This window comes from Leuciscus leuciscus (assembly GCF_965113295.1).
Source record: "Leuciscus leuciscus genome assembly, chromosome: 12".
Classification (NCBI taxonomy): Eukaryota; Metazoa; Chordata; class Actinopteri; order Cypriniformes; family Leuciscidae; genus Leuciscus; species Leuciscus leuciscus.
The window spans coordinates 7292597-7305102 of record NC_138736.1 but is presented as its reverse complement, the minus strand read 5'-3'; the positions used below and the strand labels follow the sequence as shown (position 1 = coordinate 7305102).

Below are 12506 nucleotides of genomic sequence, written 5' to 3'. Positions count from 1 at the left end.
ACTCTTTAAGTACATAGAAACTGAAAAAGTAGAGACCTGATTTCAAATTCCTTTCTTAACAGTATCCAAACATACAGAAAAACCTGCTTATGACGCCACGTGGATCAACAACACATCACATGACTTAAGGCAATGTTGCCATCAACGCGCAACCAGCTGAGACACATGTTCCAAGAACATTTAAACTGGCAGTTATAAAACCTCTCATTAAGAAACCACAATTAGATCATAATAATCTAGCAAATTATAGACCCATTTCAAATCTTCCATTTATGTCTAAAATATTAGAAAAAGTGGTGTCCGCTCAACTGGGCTCTTTCTTGCAACAAAATGATATCTATGAAAAGTTTCAGTCTGGATTCAGACCGCATCATAGCACTGAAACTGCGCTCGTTAAAATCACAAATGATTTACTTTTAGCTTCTGACCAAGGCTGTATCTCAATACTAGTTTTACTTGATCTTAGTGCTGCGTTCGATACTATAGATCACACAATACTCTTAGATCGACTACAAAATTATACTGGTGTTCAAGGACAAGCACTAAGCTGGTTCAAATCATACCTATCTGACCGCTACCATTTTGTCTATTTAAATGGAGAAAAATCGATCATAACTCCAGTAAACTATGGAGTGCCGCAGGGATCTGTATTAGGCCCTCTGTTATTTTCAATATATATGATGCCACTTGGAAATATTATAAGGAAACATGGAATTAGTTTCCATTGTTATGCTGATGACACTCAAATATATATTTCATCACGGCCGGATGAAAACGCTACATTTTCCAAATTGACAGAGTGTGTTAAAGATATAAAAGATTGGATGACGCGTAATTTTCTTTTATTAAATCCAGACAAGACAGAGGTAATACTTATCGGTTCAAAAAACCGCCCACAAAACCTCGCACAATACAACTTTAACATCATAGGATGTCCTGTTACTTTATCCTCTACAGTAAAAGACCTGGGTGTTATACTCGATTGCAACCTGTCTTTTGAAAATCATATTTCTTATGTTACAAAAACAGCCTTTTTCCACCTTAGAAACATTGCTAAGCTACGTAATATGCTATCAGTTTCTGATGCAGAAAAGTTAGTTCATGCATTCATGACCTCGAGACTGGATTACTGTAATGCTTTATTAGCTGGTTGTCCTGCATCCTCAATAAACAAGCTACAGTTAGTCCAAAATGCCGCCGCTAGAGTTCTTACGAGATCAAGAAAATATGATCATATAACACCGATTTTATCATCACTGCATTGGTTACCTATAAAGTTCCGTATTAATTACAAGGTATTGCTACTGACTTATAAAGCCCTAAACGGCTTAGCTCCAGTCTATTTAACGGATCTTCTATCGCCCTATAATCCATCGCGCTCTTTGAGATCACTAAATTCAAGGCTTTTGGTCATACCTAGGATATCCAGAACCACCAAAGGAGGGAGAGCATTTTCACATTTGGCTCCAAAACTCTGGAATAGTCTTCCTGATACTGTTCGTTGCTCAGACTCGCTCTCCCAGTTTAAAACTAGATTAAAGTCGCATCTCTTCAGCCAGGCATTCATATAATCCTACAGTTCAAACTACAATCCGGCCTCTAGCTCATAAATGCCAGAGGAGAACTGGCCCCCGACTGAGCCTGGGTTCTCCCAAGGTTTTTTTTTTCTCCATTAAGGCACCTGATGGAGTTTTAGGACACCATTAGGTCACTTGATGGAGTTTTTCGGTTCCTTGCCACTGTTGCCTTTGGCTTGCTCAGTTGGGGATATTTTGGGGATATTTAATTTAATTTTATCAATCAATAAATTCCTCTTGAAACAAACTTTGTTGTATTATTTAAATTTAATACTGTGAAGCTGCTTTGATGCAATCTGTATTGTGAAAAGCGCTATACAAATAAACTTGACTTGACTTGACTTGACACAGGGCCTACGACCGATCTAAAGTATCCAGATAGAAACTCGTTGCCCATTCTCAATGGGAAAGTGCCCAAGCAACATCGCTCGGCTACACTGCCCGGCATCATTGCTCAAAAAAGATGCCCCGTGTATCACTTTAAGAATCTCAAGCCTTGGATCACAGAAAAAGCATTGTGGGGAAATCACATACTGTCTATGTAGGTACTAAATTTTAATTCAAACCTACTTTGTGACCATTAAAAATGTATGTTCTATATAGTATGAATGAATGAAATTCTGAGGTACTACATCAGCCGTGTTATTATTGTCACATGACCTATCAGTTGCGTTTCTTCACTGCCGTGCATTAATCCTCTCCTGTGGCCTCATGGGATAGTAAAGTGTCCATTGAACGCACACTTCAGAATCTGTCCGGAAGTAGTAGGTCATCTTTTCGCCTGGTGTTTTTCGAATGTGTATTCGGATACTACTCTGTTGGAGCACTGTTCTCTGCATACTATATTGTGGGAAGTGTTCGATTTTGGACGAAACGTCGGTTTCTCCAAATAGGATGAGGGATTGTTGGCCTGCCAGGTTACCAGTTTTTTTTCTGGAAGCTACAGGGCTTCTCTCACCCCAAAATATCCAGAGGACATGAAATGACTCTGGCACCCCTCAAAGCAGATGGACTTTTTGGTTTATTCAGGATTGAAATTCATAAAGACAGGCCTTGTATTTAATTATGCAGACATGAACTCTCAGTGTGTCACGCCATTATCACGTGTCTGTGAGCGGTATTAGGACCACAGTTTGACTTTCATGCTAATCTCCAAAGCCGACACGACACCAGGAGGACCGGGATGGTTGTAGCTCTGTTTTGATGTCTGCAAACAGCAATGATCTTTAGTAGCCTTTAAAATCCAGTTTTAATTCACATGCTGTAAGACAGCCGTTTTGCTGCTGTGCCAAAGTAGTGCCCACATGGGTCAGGCCCTTGGAATGTGTAACATTCAAATTTCCAGACATTACAATAGTGTTTCATAAACGGTGAAAAAAATGTGAACCAAAATGGCCTAGTTTTGTTTCTAATTCACTCTAAAGTAGTCTATATCTTAATTTCAGTTTGCCTTTGCACCAAATAACCAAATGCTCAATACAAGTCACAAATAACATTTGGAATCAAATATTCAATTTGAATGGCAATTAAAAATGAGATATTGTTGGTCAGGAAATGCAGAAATACTGTAGATAACTTAGGGCCTGACCCAATACCTCCCCTTACCCAAGATTTCTGCCCTAACCCTTGTTTTTGCGCGTTCTCGGGTAGGGGAAGGGTGTCCCAATACTCTAAAGAGCAAGGGGGAGTGCTATTCTCCCCTTAAAATCAACCCTCAAAACATAGTGCAGTCCGATGCAGGCTTAAAATGGAAGTGGAAGATGAAATTACCCAGGATACCTTGCGGACTCAGCAAGCCGGTAAATTTTTTTAAACAAGATGGCGGACACCGCTGGAAAGGAACAATTGAATTGTAAGTATATTTTCGCAAATAAGCATGTTAAAATTTCTAAATATGTTGGAATATGTTAGTTTGATGCACATCCAATGGACTTAAGTTTTGAACACTTATGTTAGAAAATATTTCACGAAGCTATCTATCTGACGATGTTCATGATATCTGCCGAGTGCTTCGAGAGAGTCTGCCCATCAAATATACATCTGATCTGGGTAGTTCATCTAATTTCATTTTCGATTTTGGCTTCCAAGGATTATAAAAAGAAGATGTGAGGTAAAACTATTAAAAACTACCCACGTTCGTCTAGTGCTTCGTCTTTTTCTTTACAGTCACTTTTCCCTAATGTTAAACCCAAACAATCAATGATTGTTGTAAAATGCAAAGTGTCTGCTGATTCTAAATTGCGGGAGGTGTTTGATTGTAAAAAGAGCTATTATAAGCACAATGATCCGCGCAAGAGACGTTGACCCTGTTCCCATGGCGGCGCGCGTTCGGAAACGGCCTGCAACTAGACAAGCAAACTATACTTTGGGTTTCATGTGCGCGTCTAAACGATCAAATACAGACAAAAATATGGCTAATATATGTCTTCTCTGTTGATTCATCAGACGTAGATAAACGAACACAGCCCACACAGGAGGCAACACAACAGCTGGAACCGGCATTTTCTGAATGAAAATAGTAGTAGTAGTAGTAGACACGTCGACGCTGCGCGTGACGTAGTGAAGTTTTCCGCGCTAATTTGCATATAGTGGTGTCCCATTTCATAGGGAAAGATCTTCAACTCCACTTCCCTCGTTGAGGGGACTTTACTTTCGAGGGCACTCAAAACCAAGTGGAAGTTTTGAGACAGGGGGACAGGGCCTTAGTATGGAATATCCTTCCCCTTAGTTTTCTTTAAATGTTTAAGCCGTGTGGGTCTTGCAGACAGCTTTTTACAGAAAGAAGAGTCAGTGTTGTTCCACTCAATGGACAGTTGATAGTTGAAAAATTTCTTTAAAATTTGAGTTTAATGTGAGACCAAATATTCACTATAGGGGTCAAATTGTCTTTAGATAGCCTAACTTTTCAATTGTGGGAAGCAAGCCATTCTGCAGTATTCTCCTCCACTCCAAAGCATTACATGTCTTTTTACAGTGAAGTATCTCACCAATACCAGCAGCGAAAAAGGCTCCCCACACAATGATCCTCTTCCTCATGCTTCACTGTAGAAGAGATGCATTTATTATTACATTTCTCAGCAGATTTTCGAAGACACCGCTCTGGAGCATTACCATGCAACTCATGTTTCATTGTGATTCATCACTCCACACACGACTCCCATATTCAGCCAAAACAATAATTCTGTCTTTGAAGTTTTTTCTGAGACAGCAATGGCTTAGGCTAAGCAGTGCACTTGCTTAACTTTTGCTAATTTCCTGACCAATATTTTGTGGTTAAGACAATTAAAAGCTACGTGTTATGCCATTTTTTGGCTTGGTCCATTTTTTTTGCCCAAGAGTGTGCATCATTATAAAACAGCATCTAAATTGAGTGAAGCGCATCATGTGGCAGCCATGTGAATAAAATCCTTTCATTCATTCCTTAACTAGGCTAAATGTTCTAGAAATAACTACTGGGTAAAACAAACAACGATTATAAAGGGAGAGAGATGCTTCCAGCACAAGACCACGTACAGCTCAGACAGTATCTGATACAGCCTATTAAAAATCATCAGAACCCACACAGAAGGGTCTTTGTAAATATATTCAACTGGTGTCTTTGTTTTTATTTCTATGATTTTGTTTATTACACTCGTTAGACACCATTACAACCATTATTCACCCTTTTTCATTCATACAGACTATGGGCCCTATTTTAACGATCTGAAACGCAAGTACCAAACACGAAACGCAAGTAACTTTGTGGGCGGATCTCGGGCGCTGTTGCTATTATTCTGGCGGGATAAATGACTCTTGCGCCCGACGCAAATCTAAAATGGGTTGGTCTGAAGTTGCTAACATTATTCATAGGTGTGGTTTGGGCGTAACGTGAAATAAACCAATCAGAGCGACATCTCACATTCCCTTTAAGAGCAGGCGCGCTTGTTCCATGGCGGTTTGCTATTATAACCAGGGTCCGAAATTTACTTTTTGGCTCACCTGCCACGGGGACTGGTAGATGAAAAAATCCACCAGCCAAGCATATTTTTTACCGGCCAAAATAATAAACAGCCTTTTTTTTGTCACATATACATTCATTTCAGTACTTTTAATTGAAATAATAAGGTAGGCCTATTATGTTGAATACAAACATAAAAAATTGTCCAGAGCAAAATTTGAAATAAAAAAAGAATCTATATTGATCAAAATGTGAGAAATATATGAAATATTATCATTGGGGTGAAATAAAAAATGTTTTTGTCAGTTTTGTTACCTGACTCATGTGGAAGGGAAGGAAGAACGTATCGGTTACTTATAACCTCGGTTCCCTGAGAGATAAGGGAACGAGTATTGCGTTGCAAACACTATGAGAAAACTCAATTTCTCGAGAAAAGAACGACCATGGTGTGTAAAACAGAAGCAGCCTGGCCAGCGGCGGAGTTGCATGATGCGCGAGTGCTGAAGACGTTCTGCACGGCTTTGATGGGTACGCAGGAGAACACAAATGGGCGGCGACCGCTTCTTCCAGTGGCGGAAGCTTTTTCCTCAGTGCCGTCAACAGATAGAGCGTTAACTGTACGTACACACCGCCGTCGACTTGAGCTGCAAAGAAGCTCTGGCCGCCCTGTCAAGGACGCTTGTCAAAAAGTACGGGGAAGCTTGACGCTTGGCCGCTCTGAATAGTGAGTGCGCGCGCGCGGCCGGGGCTCGCTCTCTCTCTCTCGCGCGCGCGCTCTCCGCTCGTGAAGGCAGAAGAGCGCGAGCGCGCTTAATTTCATATTTTGGTATGAACATTCACCCGCCAGTGTGGCGGATAGCCTTTCGAGATTTACTCGCCAAACAGAAAATCTACCCGCATTTGGCGCTTGGCGGGTGTTAATTTCGGACCCTGATTATAACGGCGGATTTGCCAGGCGCACGCCAGAAGCGGTTCACAGCCGAGGAGACCGACGTTCTCATCAGGGCCGTAAAACACAGAGAAGTGACATTAGGGATGGAGAAACCCACCCAAATTAGCTTCGGTTAAACAGGCGTATAATAATTTGGGTAAATGTGTAAGCTAGATTTATGCCTATTTTTCACATCTTCATGGACACAACAATGATTTCCCTCATGTGTTAATATTGTTCCTTGTAATAATGTATGATTTGCAAAAATGAAAAATGCTGCTTCTGTGTAGATGAGAGAATCAAAGTGTATGCGCGTTGTGCACACGCTACATTGGTTATGGCCAAGCATGCGCCCTTAAAATAACATATGAATAACATGCGCAACGCGCCACTGACTTTAGACTAGGTTTTTCCTGGTCAGTGGCGGAATTGTTTTCTAAACCTGCAAAATAGCACCAGGGAACGTTTGCGTCGAAACACGCCTCCTCTTTTCGGTGCACAAGTTCATTCCCAAGTTTACCGGCGTGCGTCTGTGGAGGGAAAAATCTGCTGTGCGTCGGGTGCAAAATAGGAATGATACATGCGTCGGTGTACAAACTCAATTGCGCTGCCAGGGTGCAAGATAGGGCCCTATATCTACAATATCCTCAATTTATCCAGAATCGTGCAGCTCTAGTGGTACATTATTGTCAAATGCGATAGAGCATTAACCTTTTAGCGCCGCTCACCGGACACTTATTTTCCGAACTGCCACAATATGTACAACAAGCAACGCGTGTTATAATGAACGGGGTTGGAACAGAAGTACATTGGCTCCTCAGTGAGAGGCCGAGAAGGTCTATAAGGGACAGTCATCGTGTCCTCCCGCATCACATCCTCAATCCACTCCAACCTCAGCCTCCACGGTGATATCTCCATGACAACCGCAGAACAAGAGAATGCAAATGAGCCTCATATACCAAGGTGTTCTGGGAGAAAAGGTCACATGTAAAACCAATTCCGTTCTCTGATTTCCATTTCCAACACAACCTGTCCCTCACATACAATCAACCTGCAACTAATAGACAAAAAAAAAAAAGTGTGAGCATTATGAGCAACGACAGACATAAAGATAATTAATAACCCTTTAATGCGGCATGCACAGTTCCAGCAGCTTAATGAATGGATTGTTAAAAGACAAGCACCAGTTGAACTCCAGAGATTATTATAGCTCCTTGTATCACTCGCATGATTGCAGCTCAATACTAAATCAGACTACTGAAAGTGAGCTTCAGCCAAAACAGGAAGAAACAGGTAGTTACCATCATGCAAAGTTGCTAAGGTGACATGCTTAAAGGAAACCATCAAAGGAAATCTATTCTTTGCTAAAATTGTTTCTAGATGAGTATTTGTGGCTTCCTATCACAACAGCACAATATCTGGGCCTATTTCTGTATGTGCTTACAGTTGTCTATCTCTAATGTCTGATCAATTCATTTATCAAACACACTCAACCTGGAGCCAAAATGATCACTCAACAAAAGCCAAATAACTTGCTAGAAATGACAAAATTACATTTCCAACAACTTTTACCTCAGTGCACTGAAAAGCCTTATAAGTTGACTGTACTCAATTGATTTAGTAAACTCTTTCCTGTCTGACTGTCAATGGAGGGACAGAAAGCTCTCAGATTTCATCAAAAAGATCTTCATTTGTGTTACGAAGATGAACGAAAGTCTTATGGTATGGTGACAGAATTTTCTTTTTTGTCATTTTTGACAGAACTGTAAGTACACTTACTGAACTGAAATAAAACTGAACAACAGTATATTAAATGTCTTTATTGACATTAATTTCACCATATAATGAAATGTTAATGGTCACAATGTTGACTCAAAGTTTGCAACAAGACCTATTAATTTTCCAATCTTTTGACTGGTGGTGCGTGTGGAACAGTTCTCGCACTTAAGATACAAATCATTAGGAACTAGGCTAGATTACAAGGTGCAGTTTCACTGAGAGACGCTCATCTCGCTCTTGTATAATACTGCAAGAGATACAATGACTTGCAATGTTTGTCACACATAAATAACCCAATTGTCATGGACCAAAAATGCAATTAAATAAAAGAAAGGAATGCAAACAACACACTGTCATGCCCAATAAGAACTATTTAGAGTCAGTAAAGTTTCTCAATTCATCTGTCACCGGCAGATTGGATCCTGTTGGATCCTGGGTTCAAAACACATGTCAGGGCATTACCGATACACAATAACCTGTCTATCACATGATTTAACAATAAATCTTTAACAATAAGAACACTCTTCCCTATAATGCACAAACAGCCAGAAAGCAAACAATCTCACATGCTATAGTGGAAGCTGTGTTCTAGCCTGTAAAGAGAAATAGGCTAGTGTTATTTCCACACATACTGTAAAACTCTTTAGCACAAGTTGCGAATTATCTTTGAGCCACCAGCCCTATGTTTTCACACACTAGTATCACTAAGGAAAAGTGCTACAGAAATCATAAGTTCATAATATAAATACTGTAACCCTTTGTAATGACTAACAAAGGTAGATTTATAGTAGATTTAGTAGAAAAATAGTAGAAAAAGTAGATTTATCTTAATTACTTACACACAATGTGTCAAAAAAGATGCCAGTTGACCATTAAAACACAATTTCTCCCACAGTTTCAACACAAAACACAGTTTGTTGTTGTTGTTGTTGTTGTTTTTTCAGTGAGAGCAAAGTACACATTTATGTGGAAACGGCTCATCATATGAATAATCTAACCTGTTAGCCTTGCTTGACCACTGAGAGCTACCGTTTACCTTATTGTTCTGCAAATAAGTTTAGGCCTTGTCTTGATTGTCTGCAAGGATTTCCCCGCTCTGATTTTCACTGCTTGAGGGATCATTCCCTTTTCCAAAACAGGCTGTATTACACAAGCTTCTTCTCTTGCATCATGTATTTGTGTATGAAAAAGGGAACAGACGTATGTTACACAACCAATTGACACATTCAAAACAAGTAGAGAAGCATTCAGATAGGGCAACTGGAATATGTTTTAGAGAGAACACAAGAAGTTTTGAGTGTCCTCAAGCTCAAGTACAAGAGACAGAGAGGGCCGGGAACAGATTACGTCCGACCAATAGCAGTCGGCCTCTAAGAATAAGGAGAAGGGCAGAACTGTGTCCCTTATGGGCTGGAGGTCAAACAGGGAAGTCAGCCAACATAAAGGGTTTGACGAGCAGAATCACAGACACAGCACAATTTGCCCAGTGTTTGTGTGCGTTTTGTCATTTGCGCAATGTGTGTAACACAAGTTCATGTGAAATTTAACCACAACAGCAAAGGTATCTTCAGTACCATCTCAAATTGAAAAACAAAATGTCATTATCATCGCCATTTGAACTCTTTATCCCATGGCCAAATCAATATGGTGATTATTTATAAAAAATTAAATAAAAAATAAACATACAAAGTCAAAATTTGTATGGAATATTGCAGTATTTATAATCCGTGCACATCATTTTTTTTATTTTTTTTATTCATGTGCCCTCCTAATCATAAATCAAAATAACTTCCCCTCTCATTTGCAACATCATCTGAAGGCGGAACAACCTGTCACTCACATTAGATCATAGCAAGAGAAACCACAACCATCCAATCAATTCCCGATGGATAAAATCAAGCCCCGCCCTAATTTTTTATTTTATTTTTGTTCGAGAAGCTGTTTCACTCAGATACGGTATGTCACAATAGGGAAGAAAAGACTATCACAACTTCCTTTTCATGAACACTTTGGCTTGTAAGTCCACTTTTTTATGTCCTTCCCTTGCTAACTTCCCTCTGTCTCGTTCACGCAGACACATTGTCGCTTACGTTGCACGAGTGCCAACTACTGGCGGAACCCTTGCAATATGTTTAAATGGAACACCCTTGACCACTTGGAATCTGCTATGGGAGTTGCTGTTGTGACGTCACAATCATGTTGCATTGTGGTCTATGGATCTGCCTGAAGTGTACATATAGACTAGTTTACTCCCTCAGTCAAAATCAAGGGATTGAGGGTCTGTCCACATGAACTTTCCTTCCCAACTTCCCAAATAAAAGCCCAGTAGTTGACAAAATGAGAGGACAGCAACAGTGTCGGCCCAGATCCAGGCCACATCTGGTATATGTTTCAATGCATACCAGATGTGGGCCGGATCTGGGCCGACACTATGTTGCTGTCTGGGGCAAATGATAGATCTGCTTTGTTGTTAAAGGATGGCTAAGGAAGTTCGATTAATTGGCGCAAATCAGTTCTTTTAAACAATTCATTTCAAATAACTAGTTTTAAAACGATTCAGCAGTTATTTTATGTCTGGACATCACGTGGTCCTTATTACACTTTAAAACATTTTAATAAGGCCACAAATACATTATTGGTTAAAAAAGGTGTAATTTGCGTCCCAATTCAGTCTGTTGCAGCCAATCAAGTCTACAAGAACCTACATTTACTTTTGCCTTACTGTACACCTAGGGTGACAAGAAAAGTTATTTTAGAATAGTTAATTATAGAAAATAATGTTTCAATTAAAAGCTCAAATAAATCGTTTCGTATGTTAGTTGTTGTTGATAAATACAATTGAGTCATAATCATGTTTGCTATACATTTTGTACAGCCTGATTTTCCTTAATACATCGTAAACCTAAACTGGGTTCAATGGTTTCCAAGATATTGTGTTACGAATCATTTTGGGTACATACATGACTCAGACCGGTTCAACCGATTCATCAAACAGATCCGATTCAAAAGAATGATTCACTTACGAATCGGACAACAACACACACCAACCAAACTGATGTAAAACACACAGGGCCTAACCCAAAACACTCATACACAAACACTGAACATCCAATATACTCAATTTCTAACTGCAGAAATAGGAAACAGTAGTAAGAACTGTTCAATATGAAATATGACCCTTACCTTTCGCGTGACAATCAGCGCAAAACTTGTTTTCCTCTGACGCGAGAAGAGATGTGAGAACAGCCTGATAGCGGTCAATGTCTTTGACTGATTTACCCGTCATCTTCAGAAATCAGTATCTCACTGATCGACCTTCTCTGTGATAGTCCAAAGCCGCTGAGAAGATGTTCAGATGTTTGTCCGTTAACGAAACACCGGGAAGCGGATCACTGACAGGCTGCTGCAGATGAAGAGAGAGAAAACACTACAGTACTGCTGGCTTCCGCTAATCTTACCAGGAAGAGGAAAAAGCTGTGAACCACGGATCATATAAAAACACCATATTCCCCAGGTACATTCGCTGGTCCTTGACACCCAACTTTCCACCCGCAGTATCAGAGACACATCGAGCACGTTCACGCGCTAAAAGTCAACGTTACACTTCAGTATTACTCATCTCATGAGTCACCGCTCTGCCTCTGTTGTGTCTGCTGGTGGTCGACAGACGTGCTGTTTAAAACATTCACTATCTAAAAGATATAGACTAAATCCAGCATCAGAGGGACAATTGCGGTCGTGATGTTCGCCGTTCAGAGATGTGAATTACAACCCCTTTGTGTAATTTCTAGAAAATGTGAAATGGCGCCCTCCTGCGGGGAGAGGCAACACTGCGCACATCCGATTGATCAACATCCATTCATGTTCGCTGTCACACAGGCAAGATGTTTTAAGCACTGTATCTTTGTAACTATAAGGTTTTGAGTCAAAACTACAATTATACAAATATGTGATTTCTCTTGCAGTGGTTTTGTATTGGTTTTAAACACCTAGTTGGAAATATCAAATTAGTTTAGTTACAGCCTAGCTGTGAGCACTTAAACCACACCGATGGGCTACACACAGGCAATAATCGACTATGATAAAGGTAGGCCTATATTTTTAGCCAAAAGGTTGAAATGGGTTCTCATGCAGTCAGGATGCGGAGTATTTTTCATACCAACGGAAGTTTCCACATGGCAATTACAATTGGCGATCACATAACGATAACCCTGCGGTGGAGAGGTGTTAAGGCTATATATATATATATATATATATATTTTTTTTTTATCATGAAGGGTTT

The 12506-nt window shown here is 40.0% G+C and overlaps 1 protein-coding gene across 2 annotated transcripts in view; it reads right to left on the bottom strand.

Annotated features, from left to right (window-relative positions):
- smap2 (small ArfGAP2) overlaps positions 1 to 12067 on the bottom strand; it is a 28004-nt gene extending 15937 nt beyond the window's left edge. For both annotated transcript variants that reach the window (XR_014210758.1, XM_082187103.1), the window contains exon 1: positions 11408 to 12067. Coding sequence is in view for 1 of the 2 variants with exons in the window: in XM_082187103.1 (XP_082043229.1) it covers positions 11408 to 11510 (103 nt within the window). In the remaining variant the exon portion in view is untranslated. The remainder of the gene's footprint in view (positions 1 to 11407) is intronic.
- Positions 12068 to 12506: the final 439 nt, after the last annotated feature.